Source organism: Physeter macrocephalus, chromosome 13, assembly GCF_002837175.3.
Source record: "Physeter macrocephalus isolate SW-GA chromosome 13, ASM283717v5, whole genome shotgun sequence".
Classification (NCBI taxonomy): Eukaryota; Metazoa; Chordata; class Mammalia; order Artiodactyla; family Physeteridae; genus Physeter; species Physeter macrocephalus.
This window is the reverse complement of record NC_041226.1, coordinates 22,480,585-22,502,536: the sequence shown is the minus strand read 5'-3', so window position 1 is coordinate 22,502,536 and position 21,952 is coordinate 22,480,585. Positions and strand designations below refer to the sequence as shown.

The 21,952-nt window shown below is 42.8% G+C and overlaps 1 protein-coding gene across 3 annotated transcripts in view; it reads left to right on the top strand.

The window, feature by feature from the left end:
• Window positions 1-3,259: 3,259 nt before the first annotated feature.
• The window catches only part of GTF2F2 (general transcription factor IIF subunit 2), a 155,669-nt gene continuing 136,976 nt past the window's right edge, over window positions 3,260-21,952 (top strand). For 2 of the 3 annotated variants that reach the window (XM_024125994.3, XM_055089362.1), the window contains exons 1-2: window positions 3,260-3,514; window positions 17,201-17,274. In XM_024125994.3, the coding sequence (XP_023981762.1) occupies window positions 3,449-3,514; window positions 17,201-17,274 (140 nt within the window). In that variant the 5' untranslated portion in view covers window positions 3,260-3,448. The remainder of the gene's footprint in view (window positions 3,515-17,200; window positions 17,275-21,952) is intronic. The other variant, XM_024125992.3, reaches the window with a different exon arrangement.

Here is a 21,952-nt window from a genome sequence, read left to right as displayed (position 1 = left end):
TAATTAATACAACCAGAGCCAAGATGGTATATCCTAAGGATATGCTTGAGTGTCTGTCCCTGAAAGCTCAACTACATGGAAATACTGGAAACCCACTTAATTTGCAAGAAAGATGCTTTGCCTAGCTTCTGTCAGAGGTTTAGGACTATGGGAGGCTTAAGCTGCGGAGGCTTCTTTATTGTACTTTGGTTCTGCCCTTTTTTTTTGAAGGTTCTCATTTATACCTGGGGTATCAGAAAAAACATTTCAACAAAGTGTCCTGTTAGAAATTAATATCCCCAGCCATCATCTGATGACTTTATTTCTTATCCCATTCATAATTAAAAGTTACTAATTTGAAATTTTATATGTTTATTTTACATTCAAAGTCTTTGGTAAAGTCACATGTTAAGGATGACTGAAATAATTCCAGAGGAGCTCTGTTGAAGGAGCTGTAAAGAAATGCATTTGAACTAATGTGGTATAAAACTGTAATAAAATGGAAATTTCATGTATTTGCCAAAATTCTGAGTTTGTAAATTTACCTTCATTTCTTTGGCATCACATACTTACATTAATAATAACAAAATAAGATATTGACATTTTCCATTTAAAAAAAATTGACTAGTCAATCATCTGGGAGAGTAAAGAATTTGTGAGTTTCCTTTTTGCGTGGTGACCTCTGTATCTGTCTGTGATGGTTAATTTTATGTGCCAACCTGACTGGGCCTCAGTTTGCCCAGATATTTGGTCCAACGTTATTGTTGGTGTGTCTGTGAGGGTATTTCTGGATGAATTAACCTTTGAATCAGTAGAGTGAGTAAAGTAGATTGTCCTCCCCATTATGGGTGAGCTTCACCCAATCAGTTGAAGGCCGAAGTAGAAAAAAAGGTTCAGTAAGGGAGAATGCACTCTCTCTGCCTGTCTTCAAGCTGCAACATTAATCATCTCCTGCCTTCAGATTTGGACCGGAACTTACACCATCATCTCTCCTGCCTCTCAGGCCTTTGAACTCAGACTAGAAGCGTACCTTTGGCTCTCCGGGTCTTCAGCTTGCCAAATGCAGATCTTAGGACTTCTCAGCCTCCATAATCATGTGAGCCAATTCCTATACAGTAAATGCCTATCTATCTATCTATCTATCTATCTATCTATCTATCTATCTATCTATCATGTGTTTCTCTGGAGAACCCCGATTAATACTGATTTTGGTACTGAGAGTGATCCTAGAGGAACAGGATGTTAAGGATAGGTTTTCCTAAATTGGTTCTGGGTTTTTGGAACTAGCTGTCTAATCTAATTAGATTTAAAGATGCTAATGACTCTATTTCAAGTAGTAAAGAGAACACTAATGGTCTCTGGCATGATTGGGCAATAGAGATACCTAAAATATCTGCACTGGATATGCCTAACTGACCACAAGCAGAAATCCATAGAACCTGTGTGAGAATGGATATTAAGGGTACGGGATCATGGTGGAAAGAACATAAACCTGGGTTGGGCCAAAATTATCGGTGTCTGGCATATAATAGGCCCTTAGGAGGGTGAAGGATCTAGCTGTAATATATGTTACACTGCTGGTCTCCAAAGTAAATCTGTGAATCTGCTTCATGGAGCCCACATCCTCCTTTCCTCTCACAGCTCATAAGCATCCTCTTCAAGCTGGAAGGAAATTTGAAAAGGACAGATAGGAGAAGTCTGTTCTTTATTCAGCAATGTAGGAGGATGAGGTGCTTAATAAGTTGTTTTTTTTCTTCTTCCTTATATAATCATTTAAAAATCTTCACTTTTTCCTTTCTTCTCTAGGCATTTCTTCTTCTTTAGCTATTTGTTCTCCCCCAATCCTTGTAAACACACACACACACACACACACACACACACACACACACACACACACACATTTTTAGGCTTCCCATAAGCCACAGATCAAGGCCAAGGTTCTAATCCTTTACTCTAAAGTTGATTACTAGGGTCATCCAGGCTACATTAAGTCTCTTCTCTTATGGTCTCATATTTTAATTTATTCCTTCTATTTGATCAAAGCTTAAAGCAGCTCTCTTTATCCACTTGTCCTTTATATCTTTTAAGGCCATTTCCCAAGCTGTAACACAAGAATGCAATCTTCCTTTTTAACACATGCCTCGTCTCCTATTTTTCCTGTTAGTTTTCTCAGCTGATCTCAGAGACCTGACAGCTTTTCCTAGCCCTATGCTGCACAGACATGGAATTTCTTCAATTATGTGTACGGTTCTGATGCAGGATTCAATACATTACTTGCCATTCTTACAATATCTTACTGTCTGTTTCTCTTCCAGCAAATGTTAATTCAGCCAAAGCCTATTGAAATCTGACAGGATGTCAAGCATTGTGCCAGATGCTGTGAATAAAAAATGAATAAAACACTATTTCTGCCTAGGAGGAGCTCATAGTCTAGAAAGCAAAGGCAGCATGTAAACATGTATATTATAGTGCATTGTGCTAAGTATCTCACACTGTGATGTGAAGAAAAATGAAACTTCCTCTGGGGGAGTTGATAAAAGATCTCATAGGAAGTGACATTTCCATTAGTCTTGACACCTAAGTAGGAGTCTGCCAATCAGAAGACAGAGGTGAGAATGAGGGTAAGGGAAGAATAGGGCATCTGAGTAAAGGGAATCCAGTGTGCAGAGGCTCTGAAATAATTGAGGAACATCCTGCTGTATTCAGGGAGGTCTGATGGGTTAGGTGTGGTTGGATGTGTGGTGCATTGAGGGGAAGGGATCAAACTGAGAGGGCCTGTGTGGAGAGGATTGAATTTTATTCTAGAGGCAAGAAGAGAGAGGAAATTCTATAAGCAGGGAAGTTTAACAATCAGATTTGTCTGTTACATGTCTGTTGTCATTGACCTAATTACAGGGCTCCGGGGTTTTGGAGTCTAAAAGGGGTGTACTCTGCTTGTTTCACTGGAGGTGCTCAGGGTGCCTTTCAATTGAGACCACATGTGCTACTTCACTTTATTACTCCTACCCTGCCCTCCAAATGCTGTCTCTCTCTCCTTGGCCAGGGTTGGACAGATATTGACAGCCTTTGTCTCTTTGAACCCCATTTTTCTGTTTTGACACCTTCTTTCTTCAGTTACGTTGACCTAGTCTTTGAAAGTATTGCTGACGTTTTGGCCCATCCCACCCTATGCTCTAATCACTCGGGCACAGCCCACGGCAGTAGCCACACCCACTCAAGAAGTTGCCCGCTCAGGAAGTTTGTCCGCAGCAGCGCGCCGTACTGACGGTCGCAGCGCGCAGGCGCAGTTGCCGGCTCCCGGCGGCGTGTTCCTCTTTTCCCGGGATCCCAGCGTCCCAGCGGGTGGACCCCGACTCTTCACAGTCAGCCTCCGGTTCCGGCTTGCCCTGTGCTCCGGGTCCTCGCCCCGCAGTCCCCCAGCTTCCGGGGCCGCTGCTCTGGCCCGCTCGCCTCCGCCGGCGACAGATCCATGGCCGAGCGCGGGGAACTCGATCTGACAGGCGCCAAGCAGAACACCGGAGTGTGGCTGGTCAAGGTAAGGTTTACGCGGCTCCCGAATGCGCTCCTCCTTAAAGTAGTTTCAGTGACTTGAGACTGTCCCACCCCGTGCGCCTTTTAAAGTTCTTTACGGCCTTCTCATTAGAGCTTCAGTTATCTTGAGAGGCAGGACTCATTGTTATGCTCGTTTGCAGACGAGATTAGTTGAGGGACGCCCAGTGTTTTTCAGCCAATTAAGAGCCCGAACCTGCCTGGCATGGATCTCCTTTCCCCACGACCTGGTTTTTCTGGGGCCCTGTCTTGGTGTCCCCCATGTGAGTGGTGCATTTAACCCCAAACTGAAGAACTTCTGCATCTTCTCTTGGTGAAACTGATTTTAGTTATCAGTCTGTATTAAGGAAGTTGAGTGTCTGCTTCCTGTTAGAATTTTCTCAGCCAGAAAGTAGAAGTGGTCTCTGCGTACCCTTAAGGTGTTCTTTTAGGTTGTTGGTTCTTATGAAGTTCTCAGGAGAGCTGAGAGAGCCCTGAACTCAGGGAAGGAGAGGCCGTGGACTGGAGTATTCTTTTAGAGCATGACCTGGTCTCGTGAAACTGTCAGCAAATGTCTTTCGTTTTGTTTTGTTTTGTAAAGACAGCAATCTTGATTAGCCCTTAGTGAGCACAGTATTTGTGCTTTACTTTTAGATATTGGGGAGTGTTGTCTTTTAGGAGGGTTTCATAAGACATACGTATGTTCAAAATGTGATTGTGACAGTATCCGAAACTCAAGTAAAATGTAGGGACCTTTGGTTTGTTAGATTTTTAAAAATTTATATCACATGGCTGAGTTCTCATCAGTTAAATCTGAGAGGCCCGTCCTGTCTGCCTCTCTGAGGTAGCTCTCTTATGCTTATTCGCTAGCCAGTCGAACCTGTATTATATTCTTCAAAGCACGTGTCAGAGTCCAAAGTGATTCTGTGTTCATTGTTGGTTACCTCCTTTTCCCCAGCACATGCACACATTTCGCGAGACTAGGCTCCTTGCCTGTCACACCCAGAACTGTGTTTGGCACATGGTAATAGATCAGATATGTGATGAATGAATGAATGAATGAATGAACTCTTATTCTTCATTGCTAGCCTTAGTCTCTGGTACTCATTTGACTTATCACGGCGATATCACTGTGATTTTAAATGATGGAGTAGAGACTCCCCTGGTGGTGCAGTGGTTAAGAATCCGCCTGCCAATGCAGGGGACACGGGTTTGAGTCCTGGTTTGGGAAGATCCCACATGCCGCGGAGCAGCTAAGCCCCCTGCGTGCGCCACAACTACTGAGCCTGCGTTCTAGGGCCCGCGAGCCACAACTGCTGAAGCCCGCGCGCCTAGAGCCCGTGCTCCGCAGCAAGAGAAGCCATCGCATTGAGAAGCCCGCGCACCGCAGCGAAGAGTAGCCCCCGCTCACCGCAACTAGAGAAAGCCCGTGTGCAGCAACGAAGACCCAACGCAGCCAAAAATAAATAAATAAAAAATAAATAAATTTATAAAAATAAAATAAAATAAAATGATGGAGTAAATGAGCATCTCTCTCCTGTATGCTAAATGGAGGGGAATCATTAGGGAGGAGCGCTCCTTTACAGACTGAAAGAGGTTGAAAAGATGGTGAAGCTTGAGATGATGTGTTTGTGCTTGGAGCACAGTAAATGCTCAAGAAATGTTGTTTGCCTTACAGAGAGATTTGGATGGGTGGACAGAGGCCACCCATAGTATCTCCGTAGTATACCATGGAGAGTGGAACTGAAATGCAAGAGTGAAAATGCACAGTATCATGCTGTATCCTGGAAATCAAAGAGGAGATTATTATGCCTAGCGTAGAGGCTTGGGACTGTATACTGATACTGTCACATTGTGAAATGGGGATGTGTTAACTTTAGTCTACAAGAAGTGAGGAAACTTTTGGAGGTTTTTGAGTAAGGCAGGGATGCAAATGATTCTTTTAGGGGAAAAAAAAACTTGAGGGGAAGATAACAAAATTAGAGTCAAAATTAGAAAATTATCACAGGATCATAGGCATTTGATAGTGAATTCTGAGGAGTTAGGGGAACTTTTTCAGCAAAAGTTGTCGGGATGTGGTGACTGACTAAATGAGGATGTGAAAGAAAGCAATGAATCTAAAGTTAAGAAATTTTAGTGTTCTTTCATATATGGCCATTTGAATACATTTTATCACTTTAAAAAGAACTCACCTCAGACTAATGGTTTGTTCTGTTTTATAAAGGTAGTTATTATGTTTCAATTATTTATTGTTTGCTGTATCATTGTTTCCTACATCAATCTGGCCTGTAGTATTTCTTCTTTTTCTAACCTTATGTATCAAAGAAAAATAACAGGCTTGGAAATACTACATCTTCCCAGGGTGTGAAAGGACTTTTTTTTTTTTTTTTTTTTTTTTTGCCAGTTCTTGTTCTCTGACAACCTTATCTCTTAAAGAGGATGAGAATTGCTATCAAATACTTTCTGTTCTAAAATCCATTCATGTTCCCTCTTTGTCTGACAACATTTATTTCTGCTTTAGTTAAAGGAATGCTAGTAGGCAATGAGGTTTGATTTGCACACCTGTCAGATAGTTTGAATTTGTTTCATTTGCACTGGGATTACCCTCCAGTATGATTTTCATGCCCATATCCTAAGCATATTTGGATTTTTATCTCTGAATTATAGGAATAAATTATATGAGAGCTTCAAGTTGTAATGGTTAGTTTCATTTTCAGCTTTCTTTGTGTGATATTAAAATGTAACTTGTTGTTTATAGAGTTTGTTTTCATTCTTACCCAATTAGAATTTGTGAATAGAACTACATACGACTTTAAATCTTTTCAGTACACGTTAATATTTCTTATAAATAACATCTTGAGTTCTCATCTTTGAGGATCATTTGTTGTAAAATACATGAGTTTCTTCCTAGAGTATCGCAAGTGTATGGGCCATTTTGTTGATATTTTATTAATTCCATCACTAGACAGGTAGAGAAAAGGATAAATACAGTAAGGGCTATACATACAAGATCTCTGAGAGTTTTAAGTAGGAAAAAAGTTGTCAGGTGGGAACAGGGAAGACTTTGGGGAAGGTGACATTTAAGAAGAGCCTATGGAGTTGATGAGTTAGAAAAAACTTCCCAGCAGGGCTGGTGAGTGCGTTCAGGAAAAGGCAAATATAGTGGAAGATTGTGTACCAGAATATCCACTACCTGGAACTGTTCTGGCCTAATGAAATGCCATTTCTGGAGTTTTGAATATCTTGAATCTACAAGAGAATGATGATCTAAATAAGTTTTGATAGATAGTAGACATGATTGGATTTAACTTCACAATAGATGTCACCTGCTAAAAAACATAAACAGCCGCAGTTTTTACCTGGTCAGGGAGCTAGTCCCTTGTAGTTTGCATTGCCCTATTTCTGTTGCTCAGTCTATGCCACTGTTAGGTTGCCAGGTGGTCACACTACTACTACACACTCGGTACCAAATCAGGATCTAAAAATGATATTAAAAAATTTTTTAGCATAGTTCTTTTGTTTGGCTTCCAATATTTATTTATTTAGAATTTATTTATTTTTGGCTGCGTTGGGCCTTCGTTGCCACATGCAGGCTTTTCTCTAGTTGCGGCGAGCGGGGCTACTCTTCGTTGCGGGGCGAGGGCTTCTCATTGTGGTGGCTTCTCTTGTTGCGGAGCACAGGCTCTAGGCACGCGGGCTTCAGTAGTTGTGTCACGTGGGCTCAGTAGTTGTGGCTCATGGGCTCTAGAGCACAGGCTCAGTAGTTGTGGTGCACGGGCTTTGTTGCTCCGTGGCATGTGGGATCTTCCTGGACCAGGGCTCGAACCCGTGTCCCCTGCATTGGCAGGTGGATTCTCAACCACTGTGCCACCAGGGAAGCCCGGCTTCCAATATTTAGACTTATGGAAAAAAATCATCTTATCTAGTTATGATTGGCAGGACGGTAGGGTACCTGATGGGGAAGAGGGGGAGATAAAGCTGGCAGGGTTTTTAGGAGTGGTGGGGTTTTTGTAAGTAATGAATATCATACTGGAGCTTGAATTATAAGAAATGCTATCTTTTGAGGGAAATGGACAGGTGGAGGTATTGACAAGCACTGCAATGGGTCCAACCAACAGCTTCCTAGCCAGCAAAAAGGTGTTTCAAGCCCCATCAGCCTTCCTCTTATAAGCGTTTTGATTGATACCTGTTGGAGGAGAGGATCAGGACAGGAGGGATGGACACCATCCCCTGTGAGTATTGGGTCCTCCATTCAACAACTCAAATGCCACCAAGCTCAACTTTTATTTTTTCACAGACAGTTAAACAGTTGGACATTGGCAGCCAGAGAGAAAGCTATGTACCAGGGAGAGATGAAACCGGAATGGGTGATACCCCAAAGTCTTGCAGGAGAAAAAGGAACTTATATTTATAATGTACCAAGTATTTTACACAGCAAACCTGTGAAGTAGGTACTAATTATATTTTTCAGATGATAAATTTGAGGTTTAGGGAGGTTAATTATCTTGCCCAAGCATGGAACAGTAATTCAAATTTAGGTCTGTTTGGCTACAAAGCTTATGCCAGGAATAGGAAATGTCTTTTTTTCCCCTTGGTTCTCTTTAATGAATCATCTCCCTGGAGACCAGAGGTGAGGTGGGGGACTTTGTTTTTATGGCCTTGGGTCTTGTTAGCTCCATATGTTGACCTTCAAGAAAACGTGTGAGTAGAAGCTGCCTGTCATAGATTGGGTTCCCAGAGAAGCTGGTTCTGAGGAGGAGGTTAGAATGCAGAGGTTTGTTATGGAGTGCTCCTGGAATCATCACCTATGGAAGGAAAAAGACTTATGCAGGATTGGGCACAGGGTGGTTTGCCCCAGGAACAGTGGGTGATCGTGGCCAAAGGACCTGTCTTCAGTGGAGGCAATTCCACAGAGAGCTAACAGCTGAGGGCTCTCTGTAGTCACTCCCAGCAGCTAGGGGAATAAGGCCTTCAATCCTAAAGGAGGAAAAGGGTGTCACATCAGTGTCTAATACAGTGTCCAATACTCTGGGAGAAACAGGGCTTTGGAGACTAGTAGTTGGGGAACTAGATATTTGATGACGCAAAGTTGGCAAACAAGCTTAGGGGAGTAACTACTGTATATATCACCTTAGCACCTTGGCTTCAAAGGCACTGTTGACCTTACAATTGACCTGTAGCTTGAACGAGCGGATTGATTCATCCAACAAGCTTTCAGTGATCGCCAGTCATTGTTCTAGGCTCTGAGTGTGTTATGGTGAGCAAGAACAGACATGGCCTGGGCTCTGTAAACTAGGATCTGTAGTCTGCTGCTGGAGAGAGACATCAGTCAAGTCCTAAGGAAGACAGTTCCAAACAGATAAGGGCACTGAAGCAAGGAGTACTGTTTTGTGAGTGTGACTAGCAAAGGAACTTGACTTAGTCTGGGAGGTCAAGGGAGTTTCCCTGAGGAAATAATACTTAAGTGAGTCATTTTCTGTCACACTCCCTGGTCTTGGGAAATTTGAGAAAACATCCCTGTACCCATTATCTTGTCTCCATCTCATTTTCTTTAATGAATGTGTAGACAGTGGAAACAACATAGATATCTCACAAGTGACATGTTGACAAGAGTGTTTTGTGGAAATTTACTAAGAATAGAATTTAGGTGTTCTCATCCAGAAACAAAGGTAATTGTGTGAGGAGACGATATGTTAATTAGCTTGACTAGTGTAATCATTTCACTGCATATATCAAATCATCATGTTGTACACCTTAAAAATAAAATATAATGTTTTAATTAAAAATATCAGCTGTCCAGGGGCTTCCCTGGAGGCGCAGTGGATAAGAATCTGCCTACCACTGCAGGGGACACGGGTTCCATCCCTGGTCTGGGAAGATCCCACATGCCACGGAGCAACTAAGCCCGGGCACCACAACCACTGAGCCTGCGCTCTAGAGCCCGCGAGCCACAACTACTGACCATGAGCCTAGAGCAACAAGACAAGCCACCGCAAGGAGAAACCCGCACGCTGCAACAGAGAGTAGCCCCTGCTCACCACAACTAGAGAATGCCTGCGTGCAGCAACGAAGACCCGACACAGCCAAAAAATAAATAAAATTAAATCTTAAAAAAAAAATAAAAATAACAATAAAAATAAAAATATCAGCTGTCCAAAAAAAAGTATTTTGGAGCCTTGGAACCATATATACCGTTATGTTTTCCATTTCCTTCTACCTCTTTTTTCACAACTTAATGGGCTGGGACTTCTGGGAAGCCCATTTCTGTAAGCTCTTGGTGTAAAAAGTTATATATGATTGACATAGTATCCTCATTGTATTCTACTATTTTTCATTACAAGGGTATAGTATTTTGGCAACCTTTTGAATTAAATAAGCTGGTAGGCTTACCTGGGAACTTTTTGTTTTTTGGTTTTTTTTGGCCGCATTGCACGCAGCATGCCAGATCTTAGTTCCCTGACCAGGGACTGAACCCGTGCCCCCTGCAGTTGGAAGCGCAGAGTCTTAACCACTGGACCACCAGGAAAGTTCCATGGGAACTTACAGTTTTATTATAATAATGATGACAATGCAGTATGAGTTCCAAACTTGTTTTTATCAGTTAACTTCTGGGACGTAATCTTTTTTTAAGTTGGCAGTTGCTTGTATTAGATACAATTATTGTACTGGATTTGATTCTTAAATTTGTTTTAGTGTATGATATGTACTTACTTCACTTAGAACTATCGTCTTGTTGTTTGGTGGCCTAAATTGTAGTCTCCAGCAGTTTGATCATAGAATCTTCTGACCTGGTTAATGTATTGAAGAACAGTGGTCTCATCAAGAGCTCCAGAGCATTCTTTTTTTAAAAATTAATTAATTTATTTATTTTTGGCTGCGTTGGGTCTCCATTGCTGCACGCAGGCTTTCTCTAGTTGTGGCGAGTGGGGGCTACTCTTTGTTGTGGTGCGCGGGCTTCTCACTGCGGTGGCTTCTCTTGTTATGGAGCACAGGCTCTAGGCACGCGGGCTTCAGTAGTTGTGGCTCACAGGCTCTAGAGTGCAGGCTCAGTAGTTGTGGCATGCGGGCTCTAGAGCACAGGCTCAGTAGTTGTGGCGCACGGGCTTAGTTGCTCCATGGCATGTGGGATTCCTGGACCAGGGATCGAACCCGTGTCCCCTGCATTGACAGGCGAATTCTTAACTACTGCGCCACCAGGGAAGCCTCAAGAGCTCCAGAACATTCTTGTCTTCCCTTTATCTTAATAGCATTTCAGGGAACCAGCAATGAGGGGACAGTGGCAGGTTGGAAAATGCTCCACTCTACTATTGGTGTTTTCCTCTCTTCCCCCTTATTTTAAGGTTGATCTCTGAAATAAGGTTTCCCTTTGAGAATGCAGTGAGATTTATTAAAATTAAATTCTGTATCCTGGATTTATCCTAATAACACCATCATTGTCATTACATTAACATTAGTAACATTTCTTCAACAATATCCAATCATTAAAATAATAACTCTGTTCCTACTGTGTGCCAGGCTATTCTAGATGCTAGGGATGTGGCAGTAAACAAAACACACAAAATATCTACCTCGTGCAGATTGCATTCTAATGGGGAGGGAGCAGGTGATAAGTGCTCTGAAGAAAAACAAATCAGGGTAAAAGGTGTAGAAGGTAGCTGGGGATGCTATTTTAATAGCGTGGGGAAGGGCCTCGCTGATAAGGTGGGCCTTGAGCAGAGACCTGAAGGACGTTATGGGGATGCCCTTCAGATATCTGGAGGAAGAGCATTCCAGACAGAAGTAACAACGAATCAAAGGCCCTCGGATGGGATGGTGTTGGGAATGTTCACAGATCTGTGTGATTAGAGTCAAGTGGGTGAAGGCAGTAGGAGGGTCATGAAGCCATAGATCCATGAGGCCATGGATTGCAGTGGGCTGAATCATCTAAGACATTAGAGGATTCTTACCATGAGTGACACGGGAAGCGAGGAGCCATGGTGAGGCAGCTTGGCATGCTGATTGTGGAGCTAGACTGCCTAGGTTAGAATCCTGGCTCCCCACCGCTAGTAATTGTGAGACTGGACAAATGATAACTTTTTGGTGCCTCAGTTTCCTCATCTGAGAAATGGAATAATAATAGAGTTGTTATGAGGATTAAGTGAAGTAAAATTTTAAAGTGCTTAGAAGAGTACCTGGCACATGTTAAGCACTATGTAGATGTCTGTTAAATAAATTGAAAGGCTTTGAGCAGAACAGTATCATCTGACTTAGGTTTTAATATGGTCACTCTGGCTGCTGTATTGAGACTAAAGTGTACATGGACAAGAGTGGAAGCAAGGGAATCAGGAGGCTATTACAGTAAGAGATGGCTATTACAAGAGATGATGGTGACTTCGATTAGGCTGGTAAGCCAGGATTGGTGAGAAGGACATGGAGTCCGGATATAATTTGAAGGTGTTGCTGACAGGCTATGTCAGTTAATTGGATGTGGAATGTGAGAAAAAAGGAGCTATTCAGGGTAACTCCAGTTTCAGACTGAGTGCCTGGAATGACGGAGTCGACTTTTACTGAGATAGGAAAATTGCAGCAGGAACAGGTTTATGAGGGAGAAATAAGAGTTCTGGTGTGGATATTTTGAGTTTGAAATGTCTAGTGAATATTCAGATGGAGAGTTTGAGTAGGCAGTCGGATATATAAGTTGGGACTTGGAGGGGAGAGCTATAAATTTGGGAGTTGTCATTATATAGAGGGTATTTAAAGTCAAGAGATTGGATGAGATTACATAAGATTGAGTGTGGATAGAGAAGAGGAAAGGTCTGAGGACTGAAATCAGGGCCCTCTGAGGTTAAGAGGTCAGGAAGATGAGAATCTAGATGTCTGGAGACCAATAAAGGAGAGTCCAGAGAAGTAGGAGGAAAATCAAGAGAGATTGGGGTGACTTGAAGCCAAGTAAAGAAAGTGTTTGAAGAAGGAGGAAACAGTAAGTTCTCAAATATTGCTGATAGGTCTGCAAGACGAGGACTAAACATTGGCTTGGTGATATGGCAAGCTTTTGTAACCATGGGAACCAGTTTCAGCAGAGTAGTAGAGGGGAAGCCTGTCTAGAGCAGAACAAAGTGGCAGAGGAGGAACTGTAGTCAGCCAGCAGAGACGGCTCTTCAAAGAGCTGTGCTGTAGAGAGGCAGAGAGACGGGACAGTGGGTGGAAAGAATTATAGAGCCTGCCCTTACCAGGTGTGTGATTGTGAGTTACTTTGCTAACCTCCCTGTGCCTCGTTTCCTCATTTGTAAAATGGAGACAATAAAAGGATTGTGTGAGAGTTAAATGGTTAATATATTTAAAACATTTAAAAGAGTGCTTGTCACTTAATGTCTTAGTTATCTATTGCTATATAACGCTATCACCACAGACTTAGTAGCTTAAAATAGTGTGCATTTATTATTTCATAGTTTCTGTGGATCAGGAGTCCTGGTGTGGCTTAGCTGGGTCCTCTGCTTCAGAGTCTCTCACAGGATGCAGTCAGGGGGTCAGCCAGGCCTGGGCTCTCAGCTGAAGCTGTGCCTGTGGAAAGATTGTTTCCAAGGTTCCGTGGCTGGCAGAATTCAGTTCCTCTAAGGTTGTGGGACCGAGGGCCTAAGTTCCTAGCTGACTGTCGGCCGGAGCCTGCCCTTAGGTTCCTGCCACATGGGCTTCGAAGCAAGACAGAGATCACAATCTGATGTAACCTAATCACAGAAGTAACATCCCATCCATCACCTTTGCCATATTGCATTGACCAGAAGGAAGTCACAGGTCCTGTTCTCACCCAGGGAGAGGCAGTTACACAAGGGTGCGAATATGAGGAGGTGGGGATCATTGGGGGCCATCTTAGAGTCTTCTGCCACACTTAGTAAGCGCTCTGAGTGTTAGCTGTCACCATCGTCATTGTTACTGTGATGGGGGCATAATTACCTAAAGGGAGTGGAGGAAAGGGTAGAATTGAGAGAAAGGTGTCCTTGATTAGACTACAGGGAAAAATTCAGTGCATACCTGGAGGGATTGGCCGTACCTAGTTCATCTGTTAAAAGGGGAAAACAGAGTAAAAGCCCCACCTGTGGCTAAGCGGCAGATTGATTGATTGACTGATTGATTGACTTTTTGGCCACGCGGTATGGCATGCAGGATCTTAGTTCTCTCTCGAGGCATGCGGGGTGGAACCCGCGCCCCCTGCAGTGGAATCTCGGAGACTTAACCACTGGACTGCCAGGGAAGTCCTAAGTGGTAGATTGGGAAGTAAGTATCCTTTTGATCGTTCTTCTTTCCTCAGTGGAAGAGGAAGGATGAAGTGTTACATATTTGAGGAGTGAAGAGAACATGTGACCTGTCTGCAGTGGCTTTTCCACTGCAGGTGAGAATTGACCAGGGAGAGGGCGTTAAATTGCCTGGCATCTTGAAGGGCTTACTTGATGTTAGTAGCCGTGTATTTCAAGGGAGACCGTTGAGCATGATTGTTTTTCTTCAGCTGCTCAGGTTCAAGTGTGGAGGAAGAATAGCACGATCAAATGAAACAATAAATAGATAAATTAATTAATAAAATAAGTAGTAGTATAGCTTGGCTTTAACCAGGATTAGGTTCTGCCAGGCCAGTATGATGGAGGGAGTTAGGGGCAAGAGAATGGTTATAATGATGGGTTGTGAAATGTAGCTCCGTTAAAGAGAGGCGTGAGGACATAAGCAGACAGGGACAGTGTACAGATGTAGAGTCTGTGATTTGAGGGATGGAAGAATTGTTGGAGTTGAAGTACTGAGGAAAGGGCCTGGAAGTTAGGAGGTGGTGGTCAGAATTGTTCCTTGAAATACAGTTTGCGGAAAGGGGGTACTGTTACTGATAACGAGAAAGTCTTACAGTATCTAAATGTAGGGCTCATTTGAATCGGTAACTTGGAACATGATGAAGAAAAGCCACCATCTTTCCCCTAAAGACTTTGTTAGGGAATACAGCTTGTGATGATACTTGTGGTGATACTCTACTTCGTAGAGTAGGCTGCTATCTGTAGAACATAGTTTTCTCTTTTTGTTAGAGTAATTGACAAGAAGTTTCCCTGGGGCTAAAAATCAAAGACAAGCAAGAAGCAAAGGCTCACTTGTTAGGCAGTATTTCAAGATTGAGGCCATGAGGTAGTAATTTACATAGTTCAGGGATTCAGGGTTCTGTCTGATGTTTTAACAGTATTTGTCCAGATCAGTTTCAGATCTTGTATTTAGTTGTGACAGGTAATGTTCACATTTGCTTCTTTGACTAACCAGTACCCCTTGCTCTGACACTGTAACAGCAGCCTGCGTTTACAGTAAGTGCTGTAACAGCACTTACTTAGTGCGCCCTCTTTTCAGTCTGTGTGATTCTAATGGTGTTGCCTGTCCCTCACCAGAGGTGTCATTGACTCAGGCTGACAGTGCAAGGATCTCATCTGTGGGTTCAATAGCAGGCCCAAGGAAGGACACATGACCTAGTCAGAGCCACGAGAGACAATTACAGTTTTGCTGGGGATTTGGGGAAGGAGAACTCTTGCTCTTCAGGAGCGGCTTCAGCCATCTTGCTACACAAGGGGGAAGGCTGTCAAAGAAGTGAGTCAGTGTGGTGAGAAGAGATGAGAGATGGTGAAAGAGTCCTGGTTACATCATTTGAGCCCTTAATCAAGCCACTTTAAAACTACCTCTGGAATTTTTAGTTACTTTTGCCAGTAAATCCTCTGTATGCCTAAGTGGGTTTTCTTCTCATTGGTAATCAAAGGAGACCTAATAGGCAGATACAGTTATCAGAAGGAGTTTGCCAAATCCTCTAAGCATGCATGAATAAGTGGAGTGCAGTGTAGTTGAAACCTTAAGATCTTCGAAACCCCTTTTCCTTTAGGATCTTTTATATACTCTTATTTAGTTGTATAACAAAGAGAGCATCTGACCAATCTGGAGTCCTCTTGTGGATGATACTAGCTAACCATGTTATTTCAACCCCCTGAGCCTCGGTTTTCTTATCTATAGAATGAGGAGAGCGGTAGCAATTTTGCAGGGTGATTGGGAGGATTAAATGGGGTAGTGGGTGTAAAATGTGTAGCCCTGTACCTGACACTGTTGGCTCCCTTCCCCTTCGTCTTTTCTAGCATATTGTCTGACACAGTCGTTGTTCAATATATTTCAGTGTAAAGAATGAACAAATACCATTAGGATCTTCTTTTATTCTTGAACTTTTACTATATCCAGAGCACTGCTATTTGTTTGACTAATGGTCAAGTGGTTCTTTTTGCAAAAGAAATTTTGCTAGATAGAATTTTTTTTTTTCCAGCCTTGGAAGGTCTCTCTGACGCAGTTACACATTCACGTTCATGTTGTCATTCCAGGATTACTGTGGGAAATAATAATGACACCTGACACTCACTGAGTACTTGTTTGTGTGAGGCATTATGCTTCATACTTTATATGTACATATAAAGTATGAAGCATACCTTAAAAGTATGTACTGATTCCCGAGTTCAAACTACTTGTTAGAAGAAATGAGATAAGGTCCATAGTAGGCATTCAGCATATATTCCCTTAATCTTTTTGAGAATTAAAACCCTTCTGATTACATATATCTAATTTCAGACACAACACAGTTAAGAACATAGATGCTGGAACCACACTGCCTGGATTTGAATCCTGGCTCCTCATTTGCTAATTATATACCCTTGGCTAAATTTTATAATCCCTGGGTGCTCCAAATTCATAATCTGGAAAATGGGGATATTCCCTGGTGGTGCAGTGGTTAGGAATCTGCCTGCCAATGCAGGGGACACGGGATCGAGCCCTGGTCTGGGAAGATTCCACATGCCATGGAGCAACTAAGCCCGTGTGCCACAACGACTGAGCCTGTGCTCTAGAGCTTACGAGCCACAACTACTGAGCCCATGCGCCACAACTACTGAAGCCAGCGCACCTAGAGCCCGTGCTCCTCAACAAGAGAAGCCACCGCAATGAGAAGCCCGTGCACTGCAAAGAAGAGTAGCCCCCGCTCACCGCAACTAGAGAAAGCCCACATGCAGCAACGAAGACCCAACGCAGCCAAAAATAAAGTTAATTAATTAAAAAAAAATTCCCTGTGAAATGGGGATAATTAACAGTACCTACCTCATAGAGATGTGAGGTATAAATGTATGAAAAGTGCACATAAGTGTCAGGAAAGTACTATTATATAACTGCTAGCTGTTATATTGAATAATTTCTTTTATTTCAGCAGATCCTTCATCATATTGGTCAGAGTTATAATCTTATACATAATAAAATATGACTTTTGAATCATCTTAAGCTCAGTAATGTCTCTAAATAATATCATGTCAGAGTGTTATGCTCCTCCAAGAAGCCTCTTCTGGTAGCCTTTCTCATCTCTGAACTTTTATCGGACTTATCTGGGAACATAAGTTAGCACTTCATTATTCTTAAGTTATATGACCAGTTTTAGTTTTGTGTCATCAACTCGACTGACTTTAAACACTTTGAGAGCTAAAATCATTTCTTTCATATCTTAGTACCTCTTTAGTGCAAAACATATAATGAGAGCTTGCTACTTAATTAGCAATTATTACAGACAGAAAGTATATATAGAAGCCATATATCACTTTATGTTTTTTTTTGTATCACTTTATGTTTAAAAAGATTTGTTAGCATCTAAAACATTGTCTAATAGTGTCTTATTTTGTTTTAGGTTCCTAAATATTTGTCACAGCAATGGGCTAAAGCCCCTGGAAGAGGTGAAGTTGGGAAACTGCGGATTGCCAAGTAAGTTATTTATGAATTTTTGACATTTTATAGAACTTTTTTGAATTTATTTTTACAAGTGCTTTTTTTTTTTTTTTTTTTTTTTGCGGTACACGGGCCTCTCACCGTTGTGGCCTCTCCCGTTGCGGAGCACAGGCTCCGGACGCGCAGGCTCAGCGGCCGTGGCTCACGGGCCCAGCCGCTCCGCGGCATGTGGGATCCTCCTGGACCGGGGCACGAACCCATGTCCCCTGCATCAGCAGGCGGACTCTCAACCGCTGCGCCACCAGGGAAGCCCTACAAGTGCTTTTAAATGTAATTAGAGTTCTTTTTCAAACAGAGAATTTACCTGAAAAATAAGAAGTAATGAGCATGCCAAGGCTTGTTAAGAGATGATTAGGTGCCCTGTAAGGATTCGTGTGTACACACACACACACATTCCTCTAATGAAAGGTGTAAATATCAAGTAAAATTTATTGGTAAAGCCTGTTGGCAGTGAAGTAGCAGAGTAAGTAGTTCCCTCATCCATTTATCTGCTCCGCATCTTTGAGGAGGTATGCTTGAGTTGGGCATAACTGGATGCACCAGTTAAGGGCTTCAGGAGAAGGATTTTGCCATTGTGCCACCATACCTATTTATAGAGGCTTTGGACGAGGGTAGGGAACACCTAGTAAACAATGTAAGACTATTGTTTCCTGGTTGAGAAAATAACCTTGTTTGAAAAGGAAGCCTCCATAGCTCAGCTGGTGTCAGCCATAGGCCTTGTGTTCCCCTCTTACTGTCCATTCATTCTTAATCCAGCTCTAATCAGATTTCCATGCCCACTACTCCATTCAAATGGCTCTTGTATACCACCAATATCCACCTCCTTATCACTGAGTTTTTGTTTCATAACAAACCACCCCAAAGTTTAGTGGCTTAGAACAAAACCATTTTATTAGCTTATGATTCTATGAGGCCGTTCTAGACAGTTCTGGTTGAGGCTGACCTGGCTGGTCTTCCTGGCTAGAATGGCCTCATTTATGTGTCTGGTGGTTGACTTGCTGTCAGCTGGGTCAGTTGCCACGTGTTTTTCATCTCCAGCGTGCTCCTTCACATGGTGGTGAAAGAGTTCCTAGTAGCAAGAGAGAGGGAAGCCCCACTACACAAGCGCTTTGCAAGCTTGTGCTTGCATCATGTTTGCCAGACAGGCTCAGCGGCCATGGCTCACGGGCCCAGCCGCTCCGCGGCATGCGGGATCCTCCCAGACCGGGGCGCGAACCCGGTTCCCCTGCATCGGCAGGCGGACGCGCAACCACTGCGCCACCAGGGAAGCCCAAGACTCTACCTCTTGATGGGATTTGAGGCAAATAATTTGTAGTCCTAAAATTTTTTTTTTTTACAATCTACCGCATCCACATTCGTCTTTTTTTTTTTTAAAGTTTTTAAAAAAAATTTATTTTATTTTTGGCTGTGTTGGGTCTTCGTTGCTGTGCGCAGGCTTTCTCTAGTTGCGGAGAGCGGGGGCTACTCTTCGCTGTGGTGCACAGGCTTCTCATTGCAGTGGCTTCTCTTGTTGCAGAGCACGGGCTCTAGGCGCGTGGGCTTCAGTAGTTGTGGCACGTGGGCTCAGTAGTTGTGGCACTTGGACTCTAGAGCACAGGCTCTGTAGTTGTGGCACATGGGCTTAGTTGCTCTGTGGCATGTGGGATCTTCCCGGACCAGGGCTCAAACCCATGTCCCCTGCGTTGGCAGGCGGATTCTTAACCCCTGCGCCACCAGGGAAGCCCCTACCACATCCACACTGTTAAATCTAAGAGTCAACCAGCAGCTCTTCTCAATTGACCTTCAACAGAATTTGACGTAGGTGATCACTTCTACCCTCAAACCCTTTTTTTTCACCTCACGTCTGAGACATCACTCTCTTGCTGGCTCCTTCTCATCTTCTCAATTTCTAAATGTTATTTGGACACCCTCTGGGTTTTGTTCTTTGGAGGAGCAATCCTGTGTTCTTGGATGATGTCATGTCTTTAAAGTAAGAAGCTTCGATACTTTCATGGCTTATGCCCTAAATATCAATATTTTTGTTCTTTATCTTACTTGCATTTGTTTCAGACAAATCTTTTAATTCTTCCTTTTGTTTTCACAAGATATTTATTGGAAATGGGCATGCTTTTATAGCCAAAGTTCTAATGTTAGGTAGAGAGAAGTAATATCTTCTTTTCTTAAGAAACAGCTACACATTTAATAGCAGAACTGGGCTTAAATTCAGAAACAGCTACACATTTAATAGCAGAACTGGGCTTAAATTCAGTCCTTTGAGTGGTAAGAAAACAACAGGTTCCAGTGCCAGCTCCATCACTTACTGTCAGTGAGACTTTGGACAGATACTTAATCTTCTGAGTTTAGATTCGCTACCTTTCCCTACCATGAATATTGCATTCCTGAAAACCTCTGTGTAAAGAAAATACCTAGTTAAGGAATGTAAAATCTTTTGGTGTGGGGAGGAGGGAACTGATACGGGAAACAAAGTAAAAGGAGCCAAGCTCTAGGGAAACCTATGTAAGCCCTAAGCACTGCTTTCATCCCTAAGGTAAATATTAAAGATAGCATGCTAAATAAACAGTAATGGGTGTGCTGTGATCACCTTTTCTTGATCACCCTTTGTTTGGAAGAAAATTTCAAGCTTGTCCTTAGTTTAAAGCAGATGTTTTACATAGTTACATCTAATATGCATAGGGAGGCCGTATCCCTAGGTCATGACCAGTTTACATGTTTTACAGCGCTGGTTTACATATTTTTCCTGTGTAATTATTAATAGTGTCCCCTCTTTCACTCTCCAGAGTGTCCTGGTTTTGGCAATAAACTGTATGTTTGCCCTTAATATTAACAGATGTGTATATGTGTATTTTATATGTAAATAAAAAATCTAGCAGATTTTCTACCTAACATGAAATATAATCTTGCTGTGTAGAAGAGCTAGATGCTTTTAATGGTGGGAACAGATTTTTAGTAGTTGGTATCCTAAGATTGCTATGGAAATGCTTGAAAACAGCTTGTTCTGGAGTAGGTCTACTGGCTATCTTATTTATGTTTCTAATTTACTTAGTTTTCATTCTTCTTACTGATTACGAGATTCACTATTAAACAAGTGTAGGATGAGCGAGGAATGGCTTAGCAGTGCCGGTGACTAGGTTATCAGTACTTTAATTTCAGCTAAATATGACTCATCAAGGTTTTGTGGCTATAAACAAAAGGCTCCATTAATAGATGATTGTTGTTTAGAATGAAGTGGGATGATAACCCCACTCTTCTTTGCCAGTGAGCTTCCAGAACAAACATTGTGTTCAGTTTTTAGTGCTGCACTTAGAGATGTGGACAAATAAGTTCATTCAGTGGAGTGAGACTAGGACAATGAGAAAACTAAAATCAATTTCCTGTGAGGAACGTTTGAAGGCACGAGGGCTGTTTAAGAGAAGACTTCGGGCAAACCAGTGAAACTGTCTTCAAATATTTTTAAAGACTAGAAGATGTATGATCAACTATTGATCCTTAGAGGCAGATTAACCATTTGGTGGGTTATCTGCGTGGTTGAAAAAACGTATATTTGGGTAAAAAATGAAAAATAGCTAAGGTTTTAAAAAGGCAGTGTAGGGCTTCCCTGGTGGCGCAGTGGTTGCGCGTCCGCCAGCCGATGCAGGGGAACCAGGTTCGCGCCCCGGTATGGGAGGATCCCACATGCCGCGGAGCGGCTGGGCCCGTGAGCCATGGCCGCTGAGCCTGCGCGTCCGGAGCCTTGCTCCGCAACGGGAGAGGCCACAACAGAGGGAGGCCCGCGTACCACAAAAAATAAATAAATAAATAAATAAATTAAATTAAATTAAATTAAATAAAAAAAAAATAAAAAGGCAGTGTAGTATACCGATAATGAGTATGGACTCAGGAGTCAGTCAGCTCTGGGCTTTATCCGGGCCTTGTCATTTACCAGCTATGTGACTTTGGGGAAGTTGCTTATTACCCTCTCTGTTTCCTCATCTGTGAAAAGGAGACGGTATTAATACCTCATAGGTTCAGTGCGTGAAAAATACTCCGTAAGTGTTCGCCTGCTGTCATGCCCCACATACCACAAAGTACAGGCAGTAGACCCTGCATCATGTCTGGCGCCTCCCCTCCCCGTCAGCTCTCCCAGAGTTAAGCAGCAGCACCAGCTTGCTGTGCAGTAGGCCAGAAGCTAGGAAGAAATACATGGTGTGGACGTTGATTCCAGCAGAGACAGGCACTGTGGAGTAAAGGAATCAGGAGAGGCAGAGGGGAGGGGGAACACATGCTGCTGGGAATGCAGCTCTTCCCAAATTTGGTTGTTTTTATACCTGAGAAAAGGAGAGTCCAGAATAAGATGAGAGTAACAGCTTCTTTTAACAGTTGGTAACATTTGGGCCATTTTTGTCAAGCAATTCATGCCATGTCCCTAAATCACCGTACTTGGACTCTTCTTATACCTTTGGACATCTGATGTGCACTGCATTTTAATTGGTTTATAGTTTTGCTTTAGTTTGTTTAATTTAATTTAATTTTATTTTATTTTATTTTTGTGTGTGTGTGTGTGGTATGCGGGCCTCCCTCTGCTGTGGCCTCTCCCGTTGCGGAGCACAGGCTCCGGACGCGCAGGCTCAGCGGCCATGGCTCACGGGCCCAGCCGCTCCGCGGCATGTGGGATCCT